Source organism: Urocampus carinirostris, chromosome 6, assembly GCF_059441175.1.
Source record: "Urocampus carinirostris isolate Australia breed hairy pipefish chromosome 6, RoL_Ucar_1.0, whole genome shotgun sequence".
Classification (NCBI taxonomy): domain Eukaryota; kingdom Metazoa; phylum Chordata; class Actinopteri; order Syngnathiformes; family Syngnathidae; genus Urocampus; species Urocampus carinirostris.
This window is the reverse complement of record NC_142354.1, coordinates 17011006-17032970: the sequence shown is the minus strand read 5'-3', so window position 1 is coordinate 17032970 and position 21965 is coordinate 17011006. Positions and strand designations below refer to the sequence as shown.

Below are 21965 nucleotides of genomic sequence, written 5' to 3'. Positions count from 1 at the left end.
CGCCATATAGTGCGGAAAATACGGTATCCTTTTACTTTTCACTCTCTTTCCCTTTTCTTATTTTCTCCCCATCTTTCTCTCCCACTTTATTTCTCTTTTTAATCAGCCTCTCTGCTTCTTTCTCTTACTCCTTTTTTGGTTTATCTTTCTCCCTTTTTTCCTCTTTTCTTGTTCTTTCTTTCTCCCTTTTGTTTATTTATCCCCACTCATTTTTTCCTCCTACTTGATTTCTGTTTTATCTTCCTCTTGTTCTTGCTCTCTTACTCTTCCTTTCTGTTTATTTATCTCCCCTTTGTTCCTGTTCTCTTTTTTTCTCTTTCCCCTTTTTCTTTCTTTCTCCCCTTCTCCCTCTGCCTCCCACTTCATCTCTTTTTTATCTTCCTCTCTCTCTAACCTTATTTCTGTTTATTTTTCTTCTTTTCTTCTTTTTGCTTTATTTCTCCTTTTCTTTATAGCTATTTCTTTTTGCCACTCTCGCCTTCTATCTCTCTTCTTTTTTTCTCTTTCTATATTTTTTCTCACTTATATCTACTTCCAACCTGCTAATAACCTTGTAACAGCATCACACGAAAGATTATTATTTTAGAAATGTAACTCAAACTGGGTGCCCTTTGCACTAATAAGTAGCAAAAAGAAGCTCTCAGCTTGAAAAAGGTTGGAGGCTTCTTCTCTAGATGGATTTTTTTTTTTTTTTTTTTTAAATGCACTGCAAATGTACCTAACTAGCTTTTGCACTGCTGTCACTCTTCTCATCCGCTGCACGAAAAGTACAAAAATTAATTAAGGAATGTTTGAGGTATGGTCGATTTATCTGTCAAAATGATGAATGCTGTCGAAGTATTCGCCTTCAGAACTGTAACTAATGATTGAATCAATCAACTGTTACAAATGACTAAATCTTACCTCCCTTAAACTACCCCGATACTTTTAAAGTTGCCTCATTTTACAATAGAATGGTCCCTCCCCCAGCACACAGTTAGGGGAGTGGTTGCTATGGGCCTCGCAAAAATAAATAAAATAAATCTTGATACTTGTGTGTGTTTATATGCGACTAATAGGATCTGAAATGGTTGAACTCCTTTTTGTGACAATTTCCACAAGTGTACTTAAAACCTCTATGAGGGTCTTGAGCAAGGTTCCTTCAAGGCAACCGCAATTGATTCCAACAAAATAGATGAACAGATATTTTCGTGTGGTCCCTAACGCTCTCTGGCAGTCAAATTGGGTACTGCACCCCTTGATCAACGCCTACTCCAAGTAGCCGAATACAAATTTTCCAAATCCCACATCAATATGGTGTGTCCCATGTGTCAAATTTTGTAGTTATTTCTCTATAGATTTGTAGTAATAAACTGCACTGTAGCCAAAATATGCTATAATAGTAATCTTATTATTATTCTTTTTAATTCCCATAGTTTTCATATAAAATGCACAAATAATAATTTCATTCAAAATGTACATAGTAAACTAGGAATGATTTGTCGTATTTGGTAGTTCTGCTATGCTTAAGTTTGTTATTTGTCCTAATAATCAGGCATGGAAATGAGTGAGGTGTTAAACGGGTGAAATTAGCACGGAGGAAATGATAACTCAACTGGTAAACTGCAAGAAATCCACCCACAGGGCTGTGGGTTTGACCCGGAGTCAAACCTGTGCTACTTCCAAGGGCCTAGACTTGGAGCTATGGTTAGTGGGTTTGGTTGGAGCTAGTGTTAGGGTTTTGGTTGACACCAAGGTTAGGGTTTTGGTTTTAGCCAGGATTAGGGTTTTGGAAGGAGCTAGGCTTAGGATTCTACATTTTCCACATTAGTCCTAGCCCAACTGATAAGATGAGTGGTTTCCCCTTGCAGACCTAAGGGTTCAATTTCCAGTCAAGGTAATATAAACCCATTGGGCTGGGGCTTAGTTTTGGAACCATTGTTAGTGGTTTGGTGATGGAACAAGATTTTGGTTAGATCATGGCTTATGGTTTTGCTAGGATTAGGGTTGTGTTGGGAGATAAAATAAAGGGTTTGGCTAGAGCTATCGTTTGGGTTTTGAGGCAGCTGGAGCTAAGGTTAGAGTTTTGGTTGAAATTAGAAACAGGACTGGTAAATTAAGGGTAATATGCCTGTATTACACTCAATAGGTTCTGAATTTGATGGCAGTACAAGTACAAGTTTAAGGAGGCTAGTCTTAGACCTATGATTTTTGGTTTTTGGTTGGAGAAGGAAATTACATGTTTTTGAGATGAAGTGTTTGAGGAGTATGTTAGGAGTGACAAAATGGGATAGATTGAGAAATGAAATTGTGAGAGACAGAACTGGAGTAGTAGTGGAACTGAGCAAGCGTGTTGATAAGAGAGTACTCGGTTGTTTTGGACACATGGAGAGGATGGATGAGGAGCGAATGTTCAAGAGGACCTACAGAGCAGAAGTCAACGGAAGGAGACCAAGAGGAAGATTGACGATTGATGGTGTTATGAATGCTGCAGGAAAGAGGTCTAAATCTAGTGGAGGCTAGAGCTCTTGTTGGTGATAGTATTGAGTGGAGAGCTGTTGTGAAAGGATAGTGGGAGGTTTGGACGCATTCTAAGGGATGGGCAGGGTACCTGTATGATGCGGCAGGGGTAAACCAGTGAAAGCTGTCGGGCCCTGCTGTTGAAGAAAAGAATGTGTTGTGTCACCCTGACCTGAGTGACATGGCCGCTTTCTGGTGTCCCGTTTCATCTGGAGGGATAGAAGCATGACCAACTTAGGTGCCTAACTTGTTTGGGTGTTTGGGCATTAGGGTTGGCCATGGTCCAAAAATGTGTGTGTTTTTTGCTATATTTTCCCCTTTTTATTTTCTTTGTTATTGTGTTTGTTTTGCTGTCGGTCACCCCTCTTGAGGGATATGACCAAGGTAGATAGATGGATGGATAGATAGGTTGGAGCTAGGTTTAGTGTTTTGGTTAGAGTTAGTGTTAGGGTTTTGGTTGGCACTAGGTTTTGATAAATAGGGACATTACTGGTTTCACCTGTTATGATGCCTGTCTTCCACACTCAAAGTTGTGGGTTCCTGGGTTATGGTTTCGGTTGGAGTTAGGGTTACGAGTTCTGGTTGAAATTAGAAACAGCACTGGTAGCATATCCGCTAAGTTACCTTTATTAGACTCAAAAAGTTCTGAGATGTCCCTATTGATCAAAACCCTAACTATAGCGCTAAACAAAACCCTAAAAAAAAACAAAACCCTAGAATTTGTACCGCCTTGACTCCTCGTATATACTTTTATATAAGCCAATTTACAACTATAAAACACTGAAATTAGGGGTTCAGGAGCTCTAAATTTGTATTTTTTTCGCCGATATTTGGTTATTTTAGTAACCTCTCACCAAAACCCAACTCTGTGCAAACTCACTGCAACACTCAGGTTGCTATTGTAATGTTGTAAAGTCCATACGCATGTCAAAAATTACCAATACAAACCCACCAAATACACGGTTAGTGTGTTGGAGTTGATGTAGGCATTCCGTCACATTGTCTGTTTACCATCTACGGACCATCAAGTAGCGGGACGCAGTTGACCATTCTCTAGCCTGTCTAAAAAAGCTTGGTTTGAGTCATCCTTCACTCCATCTTTTACAGGTGGGGATCCTCGCTACTAACGTGACAGTTGCTTTGCCCGCGCAAACTACATTTATTTTCATTCAAATGCACCGCCTAAAACACCCGCTTCGGTCTCGGTGAAATTTCACAAAACCCCTTCAAAATGTTTTCACTTTGGATCCACACAATTCACACTCATTTTGACATCAAAATGGCGGTTTCTATGCCTAAATATGAATGTAACTGAAAATCCAAAATACACGAAGACACACTTTTCATTTGTCATTCTTTATGAAGTTTTTTTTCCTCTTAATGATGATGAAGCTGTACATCTTAGTCTAGAATTCAGATTCAAGCACAGTGCAGTTAGCAACGCCTGCAAAAGAACATCTTAAAAAAATAAATCAAAATAAAGGCAGAGGTCATCAATACTAGAATGTAATATATACACAGGTCTCATTATGTACACCGGATCCTGATGTCTCTTGGCTGTTTTTCTTTGCTCCACACGACAAACAACCGACTGATCAGTCTCAACAGGGGAATAAAACACGGTCAAGATGAAGAATTCGCGGAACAAAACGAAAAAAAATAGATTCTCTTTTCCGATTCCGTTGCTGAAGATGATTCTTGTGCGATGGGACACTTGATCATACAGCAACTGATCGAGCACACTGCATACTAAGACATTAATACAAACATTCATACACAAAATGATCACACAAGTCCTCCAGTCTACTGAAAGCGGACACATCTCTTTGTAAGACTTGTTGTAATATTGAAACGTGTCACTGCATATGTGGTCATGAATGTATGATTTTTTCCATGTATAAATGTTTAACATCCGGGTCGTAAGAGGGGTAAATCAAATGCCGGAGATGAGCAGTTCTGTTGAGATTTTTACTCGGAATGAGGTACAGAACAAGATTTTTCATTGCAAAGTCAAAATGGCTGGCAATAACGTCTATACTAGGAGGTTGGGCTATGACAAAAACTAAAAGGTAGTTGAAAAATCTGCAATCCTCACGTGGACCGGATCGGGCAAGGACTGATAAAACTTCAGGCTGTTTTCTAATTGCTTGAAAAGCACCTCTCGAAACAATGTGGAGCAGGGGTCTCAAAGTTGCGGCCCGTGACGATAGTTTAAGGCCCGTGCCTTAATATGAAGGTTTGACTTCATTGCACAACTTTGATATGAATGCTAACTATGTGCTAATTAGTTAGGGGCGCAATTTCCTGTGACGTGTCTTGAGCCAGTACAGCCCGGTGGCGCCCATCCCTCTCCATGCCAACAAATGTTTCTGGTGCGGGGAAAAACAAAACGTAAACATTAGCCTTCAAAACACGAGTTCCGTCTGAAGTGTGTTTTAAACACGGTATTTGAAAGTCTCTGTACTTGGCTGTCCGCTCCCATTGAAAGCACGAGACAATGGGAGATATACAAAAAGGGACAATGTAATTGAGGGATAGAAAAAGAGATGCAGACAGGGAGGGACAGAGTGAGGGAGAGACAGGAACAGAAAGAGTCAGAGCAAGAGAGAGACATAAAAAGAGAGACATATATAAAGAAATAAAAACACAAAGAAAGAGAGAGCGAGACAGAGGAAGATACACAGATGGAGAGAGAGAGGGACAGAAAGAAAAAGGCAGAGATGGAAGGATAGAGACAGAGATAGACAGAGTTAGAGAAAGAGAGGCAGACACAGGGACAGAGAGATGGAGATAAAGCCAGAGAAAGAGAGGTAGAGCCAGTGAGAGAAAGACAAACAGACAGAGTGAAAGAAACAGAGAGAGGCAGAGAAAGAGTGATCCACAAAGAGAGTAATGGAGAGACAATGGGAGACACACCAAAGAGAGCAATAGAAAGCGAGACGAAGACTGGAATAGAGACAGAGAAAAACAGAGAGAGGAAGATACAAAGTGAAACATACAAGGGGAGAGAGAGCGAAGACTTGAGACAGGGACCTAAAGAAACACAGACACAGGGAGAAACAAACACGGAGAGAAAGTCAGAGAAAGAGAGGGAGAGAAAGTGAGAGAAAGAAGGAGAGAAATGGGATGAGAGAGTGAAAGATACTGAGGGAGAAGGATAGAGCAAGAGAGTTAGAAAGATCCACAGAAAGCGATGGAGAGACAATGGGATGCAGACAGGAGAGCAATCAAGTAAGAGATGAAGAGAGGGACAGAGAAAGACAGAGAGACAAAGAGAGATACAGGAAGAGAGAAACAGGAAAAGAGAGAGAGACATGTGTAAAGAGGGACAGACAAAGACAGAACGATAGTGAGACACAGAGAGACTGGGAGAGGCCACATGCACATGGAAATCTGACCAATCACACATTGCCCATTATCGTGGACTTAATACTGATTTATTTATTTTCTCATTAATTCTTAATAAAGTAAAAACATAAAGACATTTGAGAATAGTAGGGTGTTTGATGTAATAAGGCCACAACTTTGCCTAGAAACTAACACTGACAGACCCCAACTAAATTGAGTTTGAGACCCCTCATTTTGAGATTGAAATACGACTCAATTAATGGCTGGCTCAAGAAATCAAACAATGGTATCAAGAAATAATTGCACTTAAATAAATGAATAATCATGAAGTACATCGATTACCACTAAATAAGTGAAAGATTTATAAATGACTCAAATAATGAACACGTTGTAAATGAAGAAACCATACAATCATGACTCCACATGTGCTTCCAAGGCAAGAAGGGCTCATGGACTAGAGCGGATTGTGGGGTTTCCTAAAGTTTTGGGGTTCCCCTTGAAATTTTTTTAGGGGGGCGATTGTCAGGACAAAATCTGTGAGACAGTTTTTGTTTTTTAGAACTTTAGGTCAATTTGATGCAACCCAAGAGTGCAGGATCTGCTCCTCGACATTGAATTTAATTAAATAAAACACATGTTCGTATACTGATGCGGTACCAAGTAGCCGGGACATAGGATTTTAAAATACATTTTTCTGTGGTGCCGCAGCAGCACAGTACTCTTTGGCTCGCCACCAAATTACAGAAAAATAATACTCTGGGAGAGCAAATAAACGAAAATAGAAACCGACCTGCTTTATTCCCTGAGCTGCTGTCACATGAAAATGATCCTTTCACACTTGCCACTAAAAACTACAACTTATTTGATATCAACCCTGCAACCTTTTTATATAAACCCTATTGGGGATCCTCCAGTCACTATTACCGTATATGCAGTTTTCAACAGTTTCTTCAAAAAAACGTTTGCGGTGAAGTACTTCGAAACAAATATGTGGCAAAATGATATCCCATCAATTCTGAGAGGATGTGTGAATGTTGTGGTAGTGTTGATTCGAATATATATTCTAAACTATGCGAATTATTTGAAAGGCTATAGAAATTTTGAAGGTTGAAAACGGGAAAAAAATGGATAAGTATACCATATTTTCACAACCATAAGGCGAACACAAAAGTCTCAGATTTTTCTCGAATTGTGTGTGATGTGGGACTAACTGAGGTGTCACGGTTGGCCATTACCCTCACTTGGGCCCGCGTGTTTGGATCCAGCTGTTGCTCGTTGCCTGATTGGCTTCCCTCCTATTTAAATTCAGTGCTCTCATTCACTCTGTCAGTCCGTCAACGAACCTCTGCACTTGCAAGACGTGTATTTTGACTCTGTCCGGTATCCTGCTCGTATATCCAGTATCCGGTATCGATCCCGTCTGTCCCGTATCTTGCTCCAGTATCCGGTATCGATCCCGTCCCGTATCTTGCTCGTGTATCCAGTATCGATCCTGTCTGTTCCGTCTTGTCCGATATCTTGCTCGAGTATCCAGTATCAATCCCGTCTGTCTCCTCCTGTCTGGCATCTTGCTCGTGTATCCAGTATCCGTTATCAATCCTGTCTGTTATCTTGCTCGTGTATCCAGTATCCGGTATCGATCCCGTCTGTATCTTGCTCCAGTATCCGGTATTGATCCCGTCAGTCCCATCCTGTCTGGTAGTTTACTGTTGTATCCGGTATCGATCCCGTCCGTCCAGTATCTTGCTCGTGTATTCAGTATCAGGTATCGATCACCTCTGTTCCGTCCTGTCTGGTATCTGCTCGTGTATCCTGTATCGATGCCGTCTATCTTGTCTGGTTTCGATCTCGTCTGCCTCTGGCTTCCTGTTTTCCCGGGCCTGACTTCTCTGTCTCACTTCTTCCGCCCAGCGATCGAATCACTGGCGTTTGTGTTGATGCGCATGACTGCCCCATTCTCGTAAAATAAAGCTTGTGTAAAAATGTTACCCGTCTGGGTCCACCGTCTGTTCGGGTTCTGACATGAGGACAGAGATGAAGCTGCTAAAAGGTGAATTGGGCGTGTATATAAGGCTAGGTTCATAATGCAGAGGTTAATGCTAAATTCAGATTTTTGGGTGAAATCCGATGTTTTTTTGTGAGATTGTTCACGTTTTCAACTAAATGCGTCTCCTGTGTGAACACAATTGTTTGCGGAAGTACTCATGGATGCGAGTGTATCTCTCAAAACCTCACTTTCCCTCCGTTGAATGTTTTCCGTGTTTTCGCCCGCCATGGCGTGTTGATTTCTTCGATAGAACATGGAAACCGTGCAGCCGTGAGAGAATTAAAGATTAATAAATCGATGGTTCGCAAGTAGAGGAAGCTGAAAAATGAAAAGTAAAAAAAAACGCAGCTAAGCTTGCGCCGAACAAGGCGGGGTGGCCCAAGTTGGAGGAAAGACTCGAGCAGTGGATCATAAAGAGTAAAAGAAGACCTTTGTCTGTGCATCTTTTGCTAAGATTTTGAAATTGTGTTTTATCCGTGTGTTTTACTTTGTATTCAATACTTCAATAAACCACAACCAAACTCAGTTTTGCTCCCACTCTATTTTGAAATAAGTAGACTTGTATGCTTGTCGTTGTTGTTGTAAGGCTGTGTTGTGCCTTTATTCGACTCCCCTGCAAAATTGGACTCACAATAGCATGAACGCGCAGTATGTTTCCGACAGAACATGTGTCACGATTGTAGTCCCTATAACGTGCTTATTAAGAAATACTAATTGTGTAATGATTACCAATGCGATTCACCTGTGCCTGCTCTTTTGGCGCCACGCGCCCTGATTGGCCCCGTGCCACTATTTGAACCCAGTCCTGTCAATCCCCTGTTGTCAGCCCGTCTGCAAACCTCTGCTTTTCCAGGCAAGCTTTTTTCAACTCCTGACTCACGCCTGTCTCAATTTTTGCTCCCGTCTGTCTCCAGCTACGACCCGTTTTGATACTGACCACGTCTGCTCTCCCGTCCCGGCTTACAACTCGCTCCCGACCCCATCTCTCTACCAGTTCCGGCTAACGACCCGTTTTCCGCCCCTGACACCGCCATTACTCGCTAAGCAAGATCTACTTCCGCGTTCGGATGACAATCCGAGTACGAGAGCGACTTGCTTCCCGCGCCCAGCGAACACCGGATCGTGGGCGCAGCCCTTCCTCTCTCAATAAAACTTGGGGTAAACGTCACGCAAGTGGGTCCTGTTTCAGTTGTGGTCCTGACAGATTGGCGTGATTTAAACAAAAAAAGTGATCGTAAGCTGTATGAGTTTATTAGGACATATGCAAATGTTACCAACACTGGAGCGCTGAGTAGCATAGTTCACGGCAAGGGGAGTCAGATTTAGGCACAACAGTGCCCTATAGAGTGGAGCGCCTAGTGTAGTGTTAAATACACAATTAGAACCATCTACAGAGACTGCCATATGCTTGTGAAAATACGGTAATTTGGGAGGTTCTCATGCGGAAAAAGAACCAACATGGTCAATCCCCTCGCCAACTACAAAGATCCAGACCCAAAAATATTAACACTAGCTAACTTCAAGGCTAACACTTTAGTTTAAGCTATAAAGCAGGGGGCAGGAATTTATGGCTCGGAAGCCAGGTTTTCAAGAGTTTATCTGGCTGTGTTCTTTTTTTTGTTTTGTTTTTTCTAAATTAAATGCATTTAGGCTGGGAGTGCAACACCGTGTTTCTACCACTAGCAGCACGGGCGCTGTCGCACCTTTCTACCTCAAAGATTAGTTAGAACAAATGTCATTAAGATTTTTTTCAATGTTCTTAGCCAATGAAATGCATCAGAATACACATGCGAATATGACGTCCGCCTTCTAGCATTTCCTGGATATACTTTCAAGCGTAGTTTGCGCAAGTAATGCAAAATGACAAATGATCAACAATGCGCATGAAGACTATTAGACGTATGCTTTTAGATTTCTAAGATTTGCATCAATAAAATGTAACGGAGGAGGAATAATGACTACTCGATTCCCAAGGTTAGAATTGTGACGACAACCCATAGCTTAAAGGTACATCCGTATCATTCTCATTTGCTGTAATTGGTGACATTTTTACAAAAGGACTCTGTTTGCACCTTGTTTTGAAAATATGACTAACAACAAAATGGACAGTCAAAATGTACTTCAAAGATCTTAAATAACAGCAACATAACTCATGTTATTGTTATAGTTAGCTAGCCGCTATATCAGGGGACTCCAATCTTATCGAAGCTGAGTGCTACTTTTGTATAAGTGATTAGCGATAATGGCTACCAGTTTTATATGTGCTTCTCAAATAACATATCATTGTACTATGTTGTTAATATGTTATTATCAAGTTGTAAGAATTAGAAATAGGCCTAGAATAGACTCAGTCAACCACTAAAACATCATGCCAGTTAGAAGTCAAAATTTCCTAGAAAATTACAAGACTCATTACAGCTTTAAAACGACTTATCATGTGTTTATTGTGTTATTACTGTTGTAATTGTTAGAAGTAGGGTTAAAATAAGCTCAACCTCCGACACATTACACCAGTTTCCTAGAAAATCACAATGACCCATCACCGTTGAACTATTTTCTGAGACAGCCCGTGGGCTACTTAGGGGGCTATCCAGGGCCCCCGGTCCTTATATTGGTGACCCCTGATCTTTATGGTAAAACTCAAGCTCATGCTAGACCAAGGGTCTCCAATGCGGTGCCCGTTAAGAACACCTTACTAGTGATAGGTAATTGTTATTTTCAAGGTAATTGATTTCTGATTGGCATCCAAAATAATTTACATGATAAGTACATTTAAACACGTTTAATTCTTCCAATATTATATTCTTTTAATACTGGTAATAACATAGTCGAAACATAGTGACGACACTGTAATAATATGACCACTTGTAATTTTAGAATTGCATTTCAAACTCGGAAAATAGCTCACCACTCATTATGGGTGGATCATTGTGATTTTCTAGGAAATGTGATTTCTAACTGGTGTAATGTGTTGTTGACTGAGCCTATTTCAACCCTACTTCTAATAGTTACAATAGTGATTATATAATAATAACATGATGAGTTGTTTTGAAATTGTAAAGTCTCGTGATTTTCTATTTCTAACTGGCATGTTGTTTTAGTGGCTGACTGAGCCTATGTTAGCTCTTTTTAATAATAACATGAAACATAGGCTGCAACAACAAATCGATAACATCGATTAAAATCGACTCAGCGATGTACGCACATCTATTCAATGTAAATGAGTGCATGCTAGTAGTACCCGTTTAGTCCAGCAGATGGCGTTCTAAGACTACCAGGTCATATACAGCCAAATCCAAATTTATTTATATAGCACATTTCAGATATTGAAATTCAACTAAATGTGCTACATAAAAAACCCCCCATTAAATGTACATTAAGATACAGACATTGCAGTTCTAAGTATCTTTGACACCCCCCCCCAAAAAATACTTAATTTGGGTAAATACATATATTAAGAGCAATATAGAAAATTAATTTGATTTTTGAAGAAAGCGATTAGGATTGTTCATAACGCTACGTAGAAAAACTTACAAACAGTTGAAACATGTTCAAATTTGAAGATACATTGTAACTTAAATCCCTATGATTAGTATACAAAGCAATATTCAACAGTTGTTTCTCTAGAATGGACACGAACCATCTCAGGGGATTCCAGATCTTTAAGGTCCAATATTCTCACACATTGAATAGCCATTGTGCCACCCCGAAGGCCATTTATTCATGGAACAATTTAGATAATGACTTTAAAAATGTCCCTTCTTGCATAAACTAAAAAAAATATATTTATAAAGCATATATTTTATATATTTCAATCTTAAAGTATTTGACAAACTCTTAGATTTTTTTCATTGTTTTATATTACAGAATATTCCGTTTTGTGTGTTATTTTTCTATCCGTCCAAATCCCAATATTTGAATAAAGAGGACGTGAAAAGTTTGTTTAAAAATAAATTAAAAAATTAAAAAATCATCGCTTAATCGGAAAAAATAATCGACTGATTAAAATTATCGTTAGTTGCAGCCCTAAACAACATAGTACTAAGATACATTATTTTAGAAGTACATATAAAACACGTTAGCATGTCTGCGGCACAGTTCTTAGGTCATGGGTTCAAATCCAGCTAACAGCCTTCCTGTGCAGAGTTTGCATTTTCTCCTCTTGCGTGGGTTTCCTCTGGGTTCTACGGTTTCCTCTCACAAAACATGCATGTCAAGTCCAAATTGTCCCCAAGTGTGTCTGTCCGGGTGTCCCCTGGCCACTACCTAAAGACAGCTGAGATGGGGTCTCCCAGCAACCCTACAGAGGATAAGCGGTGCAGAAAATGGATGGATGGATATGAACCTGGTAGCTATTTACGTTAATCAATAACAGAGAAGTAACTCTCAGCTTCAAAATGGTTGGTGACCCCCTGTCCTATTTGCGATCGATGGATATGAAGATTCTGGAGGAGCCTTATGGGGTATTTCTATACAATGGTAATAGTTTTTAAATCAAAGGCAGCAGTTGTGTTAGCATTTCTCCCACCAAAACTACAGATGGAGGATGTCAAATTGTGGAAACTAGCAGGAGGCCACTTCTACTTCTCATCTAGTGCAACATGTGCGGGCTAAGAATGCGGTAAGGTAGCAACACGGACCGTTCTAAAGTGCTGATTGCTTTCAGACAAAGACACAAACACAAGATGACGCGGAAGGTAACACCAGAACACGTGTTCTTCACGTATGACCGTCGGCTCCCTCGGGGGCTGCAGAACATCTGAGCACCCGAGGCGGTGTGTGCTTTTCATCTTTTGTATTTTCCTACGGAAAGTCTGATTTGCAAACCTTAGGCAGGATGCCAGTTTTTGCCTCTTTTTTTTTCTTCTGTCCCTAGAAGTGTGAGCGAGGGGGCCCCCCGGTGGCCTTTTGGTGCGACCACACTCATGCACCAGGAGGAGGTTGGGGTCTCGGAGGGAAGGAAAGGGGGTCTCGCTCGGTTGAAGCTCAAGCAAACGGAGGATCAGGCAAAAAGGCGAGACGCGCTTGCGGCCACCGGACGTTAAGAGCGGTAATCCTTTTTGCTGTAAGGCTTGTTGCCCAGGATGCTGTCCACCTCGTGGGTGATGGATGACGACAGCTTGGGGAGAACCTGAATCAGGAAAGAAGGACAGACAAAAGTTAGTCTTCTACCTTGTGGATTATTGATTACTATTAAATTATTTAAATGTCTTAATGAATTTGTTGTCACTATTGCATGGATTTTCCGGTGATAGAAGTTTTATGATTTAATCATCACATCATTACTTTGATAATCATTTAGTTGTTATAAATGCACCTTATGCTTAACAACATATTTAAATGAAGTATATACTTTGTGGTTTCCATTGATTCGGTACTTTCCTAGTAAGGGCATTTGAGTCTACCATACTCGTATAAGAACACCTGCAAAAGCCAGTTAGATACAGTCTGAACCAAGGTTTCTTGAGAAGGTGTCGCTCCCTGCAGAATCACAGCCAATGTATGTGGTAAAACTTGATTTTACTTTGAAAAGTATTCAACACAATTTATATTGTTTTATGTGTTTATCTATGTAAGATAATTTACAGTATTGCTGCAGTGTGATGTTATGGGGGTAGGAACCTTTGTGCAGTATCTGTTTACCAGTGTGCTTTACAGCGTGAGTCACTTCTACCCAAATCCCATCAGTGAAAGGATTCAAGTAGAGGGGTTTACACAACTTCATACCAACAGACACTCTCCTTATTTTCCAGAAACCATGAGGGTGAGGCTTGGGCCACTTTAAATCAGTATTGTTGTGTGGTCCACGGATAATCTGGGGCCCGTAACAATAGCGGGACTTGATTGGTTAGGGGTTTTTAATACACTATAGACATTGTGCCAACCGCTGTTAAACTTGAAGAGAAGGAGCTTCACAAGGAAAGATACTATTGAGTTGATTTAATAGCAGACGGTTGGACAACCCCGAACGAGCGGGAAAAGGTTTTGTCCGCCACTTTCAACCTAGAAGTAAGATATCAAGCCCGAGCCCAATCTACATCTTGGGTCGATTCAGGTCTGAAATGTCAATCGCTATGTTCAGGTTGGGCCAAGCTTCTCCTGCTATTGCTGAATTTTGAAAACAATTATTTTCCAGTCGTCACTGTTTTTCTTAGTCTTTGTTTATACGGTCTTGTTTAAATTATATTTCATTGTCGTTTCGTTTTTCGGGTCGCGCATCTGTGCGAGGCCATTTGTTTCTCTCTTTTAGCGCAGCCCGCATTGTCAGCTCCCTGTGCGGACTACGGACACTGCTGTCATTGCACCCAGAAAACCGAAACGTGCCAGAGGTTGGGATCATCCCAAATCACAGAGTCCTCACAAATAAAATAGGACATTTTACTTCCAAGAGCAGGCTCAAAGAGCTGGTTCATTTGTAAACGACATATCACTAACTCACACCCGATCTGAGGCCTACGAGTAAATTACACGGCCGGCCAGTGCGATACTTATGCATATTACAGTGATGAATGGAAAGATATAAAGTATAATATATTTTTAGTTTCTGAAAACTTTGGAAACCCAGTTTTTTATGTTCTTTTCCTCCAGGAAAGTTGCAGAGCCTTGCGCAAATGTGAGCTTAACATTTCAAAACGGGAAAACTGTAAATGAGAAAGTCGCTCCCTTCACTACCCGCTAGAGACATTCCTAGGGTGCATATTAACAGCAGGAGGGGGCAGTGCCCTTAAGCGCCCCCCCTCGTGGCTCCAATGGTGACCTTATTAGGAGGCGGCAGTGGCACGGTGGGGTAGTGAAGCGTGCAGCTGTAAAGTGACCCCGGGGCTCGGAAGGAAAAGGGAAAAAAATAATTCGCCTCTTGGACACACTAACACAAGAACACACAGACACTAGGACTGCAAAGATTAGTCGACGTTGTCGACAAAAAACGGTAATAGAAATAGTCAACCATGAATTCCATTGTCGACTATTGACGCCAAACACTTTTTCTCACAGAGAGAAGAATCTCTACCTGAATATAATCTCTGCTGAGAGTCACAGAAGTGCAATACTCAATAGCAGGGGTCAGCAACCTTTTCGGTGTGGAGTGCCACTTTCAAATTTCCTTGTAAATCAGAGTGCCACACCAAGATTAATGACTCGCACAACATTTTTGTAATATCTGACAGAGCTGTCATTTTACACCAATCCAAATATACAACATGGATAGACAGTAGTAGATGGTTCAATAGTCTGAACTAGTTTCTGGTCCATTTTGTACTTCTATATGGTGGCCCATAAAGCGGCCTGCCATATTCTGTCAAACGTCTTCTTGAAATCAACAAAAACATGATAGAGGTTTCTCTGGTGTTGTTGAATGTTCTCACATAGGATGCGCGGATTAAGAATATGTTATTAGTGGCACATCAACATTTAAAGAGCACATCAGACCGCCGAACAAAACAGAGTCTGACTCGCCTCTGTAACATTCAAGTAATATTTAAGGCAAACTGTTTTGATGACATTGTTCATTTTATTCGCGTTCCGTATTTTTACGACCATGAGGTGCACATAGAAGTCTTAAAATTGTGCGGAGCGCCCCCTTTCGTGCAGTGTGCCCTGTGTATCATGTAAGAGGGCGATTGTAGCTTAGGAAACGATGTAAAGTGTAATGTGAGGGCGTCACTGCTAAAGGGTGACGTGATGGCTACGCTACACACTACAGAGCCCAATGCTCAATTCTGATTTGTGTGAGATTACATTTACAGTAAATGTAACTTGTGTAAAATATCCTGTGTCTTTTAATCGTCTCCTGTGTGAATATGCAGTACAGGACGTGGCATCATACATCTATTGTTTGCGAAAGTTCTCATGGATGCTAACGCTGCAGCGTTTTGTGTTACCGGGGGCCGATCATAGTATAATATCAATTGCATTCAAAACCTCACTTTCCCTCCATTGAATGCTTTCCGTGTTTTCGTCCGCCGTAGTATGTGGAAACAGAGTAGCCGCAAGTGAATTGAAGATTAATAAGTCGATTGTTTGCAAGTGGAGGAAGCTGACAAACGAACTCCAAAAAGTTTTCATCCGTGTCCTTTACATTGTAATCAATACCTAAATAAGCCACAACCAAATTTAGTTTTGCTCCTGCTGTATTTATAAAAACGCACACTTGTATGCTTGTCTTTGCTGTAGTAAGGGGGCGGGAGCAGCAGAGGGCACCCGCGCCCTATTGTACGCTGAGTATGTGTTAAATACATAAAAACCACAGGCTACGGAGACTACACCTTTTAACACGGTTCGCCCTATGGTAGTGAAATTACTGTTCATTTTGGTATGAAATAGCTAGAGCGTATTTGAAATCAAATGCATGCAGTCCAAAGAACCGCAGTCAGCCGTTAAAAGGTTAAAAACGACAAGTGTCAGTTTATCCAAATAGTGTTTTACCATTTTGTTCTCTATAAAGTCTTTATTACATGATTACCCTAGAGAGCCATGTCCAATCTCGTTGCTTGCAATGATTCACAACGTTGAAATCAATGACAATAAAGACACTTCAATTCAGTTGTTGAAACCCTTTGATTTGAAACTGTTGAGAATCGTTAAGTTCTTTTGTCACAGGCTTTGCAGTTGACCACTGTATTTCACAAAATACACATCATTTTTATTTTATGTATTGTTCTACTGCTGCTAATGTGTCTGATCTTGGTTTACAGGGCTAAACATTTATTTATTTCTGTCTGTCCCTAGAAAAAAAAAAGATTGACTGTGTCCAGTCAGTAGTTGGAATATTTAGGTATTAAGTAATTATATTGGGATATACCAGGGGTTGGGAACCTTTTTAACCAAAAGAGCCATAATAAAAAACATTTTGATTTTTTTTGGGGAGAGAGCCATACCACCCTTAAGATCTCTGAGGCTCATTCTTACCTTCATTTTTGTTGTTGTAAATAATGGTTTCAAAACAAGGTGCAAGCAGAGATCTTTTGTAAATGTGTCACACAAAACTGCAAATGAAAAGTTTTCGGTTGTAAAGTATCTCCTTTCAGCGTAATGTAAGGGTGTCAGGGAGATAGGAGTGTGCTGTGTTGTATTGTTCTGTAAGTAATTACAGTTTGTTGTGTAGGTTTTTATCATAAAGTGTCTCAACAGTTAACATACATTATTTAATGGGCTTCAATATAAAGGTTTCTTTAGCGACAACCAAATTACGGTGTGACACCTTCACTGTAAACTATAAGTAAACATTTGCCCTTTATAGACAGACAGACAGGTTTATTTATGGATGTATGTCTCTACTGACCAAGCACAGTGCTTATTCCATTTTTCAGCACTCGTACACTTTTTTTCACAGCCAAATTCAAGCAATTTTCAAGCACTATTAAGACCTATTTTGGAATGTTTCCAGCACCGTCAAAGGGAGAAAGCCCGCGCAATCAAAAATATCATTTTTGTTGTTGTTGTTGACTTTTATGTCTAAAATAAAGTCGCTTTCTCGCAGCTAATACACACTTTGTGCTATTTTGAGCTGTTCTAATTGATGATCTTTTTGTGTCAATGTGCTGCTATAAACTGACATGACTTCTGCCATTTTCCTTCAACAATGCGCATAAAGGGCTCTATAGGTGCTGGATAATAATTGAGTTTAATACAAAAGAAAAAGAAAGAAAGTATCATATGCATAAAAATATAAAAATGAGCCAAAATTGGCCTCATTTAAATGATATTGATTGAGCCAAAGAAAAGTGCATTCAATCTTTTAATAGAATGATTATCTGTTGCTTTTTGTTTTACTTATTTTAATTATTTATTTTTGCATGTTTTTCAGAAGATCTGTGTCTTAATTGGTGAAAATAGAACTGTAAATAGTTAATTATATGGCATTTATTTATAGCAATCAAGAGTTAATATTTTTAATTTCTATTTTATTGTTTAGCAATTTGAATAATTTTGTGTTGTTGTTAAAAAGCTAAAATTGTTTTGTAGTTTACAATTTTTATGGAGAACTATATTTATTTATAATTTATATGAAATTACTTTTTTAATTAAAAAAAATGGTGCATACATTTTACCATTAGTGATAACATAAAATTGAAAAACAAAACATCTGAGGAGCTGTTTGGGAGCTGAAGGAGCTGGCTCTTTTAGGTGAGCAGAGCCAAAACAGACGGTTATCTAAAAAGAGCTGTCCTCTTGGGTGCGACCAGTAGGGGGCGGTGACGCTTCACACAACAACGCTATAATGACAAGCCACCAGAGCAGGCGTGTTGGTGTCATTTTTACAGAATTTGTAACATTTTGTCTTCATTTATTGTGTGGTCTGTAAAACCAGACTGCCAAGAAACATGTCAATGGCAACCATTTTAAGTATTTTCAAGCACTTGACCCAAAATTCAAGCATTTTCCCGACCATGAAAAACATTAAAATTCAAGTATTTTAAAACACTCATACGAATCCTGCAACACAGACACACACATAGAAACATCTCACCTGAATGGCTCCTATGTTCTCCATGAGCTGGTCGGTGTTGGAGGCCCCTAAAAGGACAGAGCTGACCCCCTCGTTACGAAGGCACCACGCTGCAGGAGACGCAATGGACAGTTATGACACCACACTAGCAAATCGCCATTTTAGCGCTCTGCCACACATCGAGCCGTTGTGTTTTGCGCCAAATATTTACCGCTCAGATGACTGCAGACGTTCAAAGTACATCCGTTAAGGCAGCTTAAATGAATCACAATTGGAACCCCTTCCACCCAAAAAACCCCCAGAACTGACGAAAAAGTCCATGCAAAGGTAAAAAGAAAAAACTTGATGGCTGGACTTGCTGTGGGCTTGCTAATACTAAGACTAATTCTAATCCTTGGTCTCACTCTTGCCCTCTGCATGAGGCAAGGGAATTGTGTGCCTCACTCAGCACAGTAATGCATTACATACATACTTATTGCATTAATAATATTCATTACATAATGTACATAGCTGTTCTGAAAAGGAACATCTCAAAATTGTGAATAATAGAGACATAACTTTGAATAACTATAACCATTTAATATATTTTTGATTTTATATTCCCAATATGACAACCTGCCTCCCCTGTGCATCACTCTCATCTGCTAATAGCATACGTACCTTCATGAATGATGGAAAAGAGGAGTATTCGGAGACCTCGATCGTGTGCAAGAACCAAATCCAGTTTCCAGTTAAAATATTCTTTTTCCACAGGGATATCAATTCAAGTATTATTTTTTTGTTTCTTTTTACAGAAAAATATTTCTTACAATCAAAAGGCATTATTTTAGTTTAGTACAAGTATATATCACACCAATTTACACATTATCTTTTCTTTTTACAAATATGATTTTTACAATAAATAAAAAGTGTATTCTTATTTAATGGAAAAATAATACTAAACAATAATATATTGAAAAACATTTTTTTTAAATAACCATAACATTTTATTATACTGTTATAAATGTTATGTAAAAAGATGTATCTGAAATTTGTTTTTTGTTTATTATCGAAGTTGTTCCTTAACGGTTTGTTCTAATAATTTTCTAAGTCTGTCATAATTATATGTACCCTGAATGTAAAAAATAAAATGGAATCTGTGGAATTCATTGTTTTTTGTTGGGAGAAGTACATTTTTTAATCCATCTTCTTGATATATTATATATATATATATATATATATATATATATATATATATCCATCCATCTATATATATATATATATATATATATATGTATATATATATAATTTGACAAAACACTGTTTAAAATGAGAAAATCGTGTGTCATTTTAAATTAAAAAAAAATTAAGAATATAAATGTACCAAAAATATATTAAACAATAAGATTAAATAAAGAAAATTACTACAGTGAACCAAGATATATTTTACTTAAGGCAATGAAAATTGATTAATAAATAGGTGCAGTAAATATATCAAATGTTTTTTTTTTTTTGCAATATTGACAACATATGAGCTCGCCACCCAACTCAACCAATATTGTACTGAGCATCTGCAATAAAGACCATGTAAATACGTCTCATATCAAAGGTCTAAAAATTCTAGATGCGCGATATAGTGGCTGTCCAGGGATATTTTTTTTCCCAATTTAGTGATCTGTCACTTGATAATCTTAAACAGTTGGTGAATACGGTCAAACCGACTACTTGCCGGTTTGACCCACTTCCGGGTTTGCAGATTTAAGGTCTTTTTGGGGTCCTTGGACCTTCAGTTCTTAATATTAGAAACATATCACCCACATCAATCGGCTTTTAAGTCCACTGTTATTAAACCTAAACTGAAACGACCCAACCTTGATCCAGAAAGCTTATGTAACTACAGACCTGTGTCAAGAGCCTTCAGCTGGTATAAAATGCTGCAGCCAGGCTTTTAACTAAGACAAGAAAGTTTGATCACGTGACCCCGATTTTAGCTAACCGGCATTAGCTCCCTGTTAACTTAAGATGTTATTTTAGGGTTCTGTTGGTATTATACAAAATCATGCATGGAATTGCTCCCTCATATCTTTCAGATTTAATTTCCCCATATATTCCGGTTCGGAGCCATCGCTCTGAAAATGCTGGTCTACTAGTGATCCCAAGAGCCAAGAAGAAATCCGCAGGTTCGAGAGCATTCTCCATGCGGTGTTGTGGGATGCTCTGCCCGCTGAGATTCGATCTGCAACCTCAGTGGAACTGTTTAAATCTAGGCATAAAACACACTTCTATTATATAGCATATGAATAACCTATATTTTATGTTGACAATATCCGTGTATTATTTATCATTGCAACATCCATTGCAGCCTGGTCATCCTGGAAGGGGGATTACCTCATGTGTGGTCCCATTCTCAAGGTCTCTTCATTTTCCTCATATTGAGGTTTTGGAGTTTTTCCTTGCCCTCATGTAGGTTTTAGATCAGGGGATGGTGTCATAATAGTCTGTAGTTTGCAATAATCTGTGGTCTGTGCAGCCCTTTGAGACTCCTCTATTTAAGGGCTGTACAAATAAACATGACTTGACTTTGCATTTTTACCTTTTTACCATTATTGGCACATTTTACCACACAAAACGGAAAATGAAAACCAGAAAAGGAATATGATTAATACCAACAGACCCTCCGCAAAATGTACAGTATTAACAGAGGCTCCATCCAGAGAGTGCAACTTCCATCAATCTGAGAGGATCGCTCATCTAAAATGACATTAGCGTCGATGGAGGAAGCCAGTCGAGTCCAGCAGGAGCACCCCGATGTGCAGCAAGTTGCTCCGATGTAGTTAACATTCAATAGCCGAGTGTCACGGTGATGTAAGATGATCATGAGGAGGACATAAATCGCCGTACGCTCGGCCGCTAGAACTACCCGGAGGATTTATGGTAATTGGGAGAGACGAGTCCGTGCGTTAATGGGCCGTGAAAGCTAATCCATAAATGCCGTCTTCCTGCCAGCGTGAAAGATCCGCGCCGAGTCGACTGTGGCGGCGTGGGCGCCCCTTTTCTCTTTTGCTAGTGAATCGATATGCAGTGTTTCCTGTACAAAGGAAAATTCTGGCGGGCCGCCAGAGTCTCATAAACTTGTATTTACAAAAAAATATTATATTTAAAAAAAAATATATTATATATATATATATATATATATATATATATATATATATATATATATATATATACACATATATACACACATATACACACAGAGGCTCCCCTACTTACGACCATGTCGAAAAATATCCGGACATTGCTGTAAGTTAGATTTTGTATCGTGTGCACCTCTTTCTGAGTACAGGACAATACTGTAGTGCTTCTTTCCGGCACTACCGGCGTGTAGCTCTGTGAGAGGTCACCCAGCATCCACCCCGAAGAAGAAATCTGGCTTCTACTTCCTACTTTGTGTGTAAACATACGATACTGTATCTCCTGCGCGCTAAGAACTTTGTCATTTTTATTGTTTAATATCTCCTGCATCCATTCAATATGATTGGTGTAAAGTGTAAAGAAGAGGCGAGTTGTTTCTTTTGAAATGAAAGTGGAATAAGAAAGCTTGATGCGGTTGAAGAAAATGGTTGGATCGCTTTTTTTGGCCACTTG

General features: G+C 39.4%; 1 protein-coding gene across 5 annotated transcripts in view; it reads right to left on the bottom strand.

Annotated features, from left to right (window-relative positions):
- Window positions 1-7499: 7499 nt before the first annotated feature.
- The window catches only part of kcnab2a (potassium voltage-gated channel subfamily A regulatory beta subunit 2a), a 158252-nt gene continuing 143786 nt past the window's right edge, over window positions 7500-21965 (bottom strand). For 4 of the 5 annotated variants that reach the window (XM_088338068.1, XM_088338069.1, XM_088338065.1 and 1 more), the window contains 2 exons: window positions 18363-18451; window positions 7500-13025 (listed from right to left, as the gene is read on the bottom strand). In XM_088338068.1, coding sequence (XP_088194194.1) covers window positions 12936-13025; window positions 18363-18451 — 179 coding nt within the window. In that variant the 3' untranslated portion in view covers window positions 7500-12935. Of the gene's footprint in view, window positions 13026-18362; window positions 18452-19740; window positions 20584-21965 lie in introns of those variants that run through there. The other variant, XM_088338066.1, reaches the window with a different exon arrangement.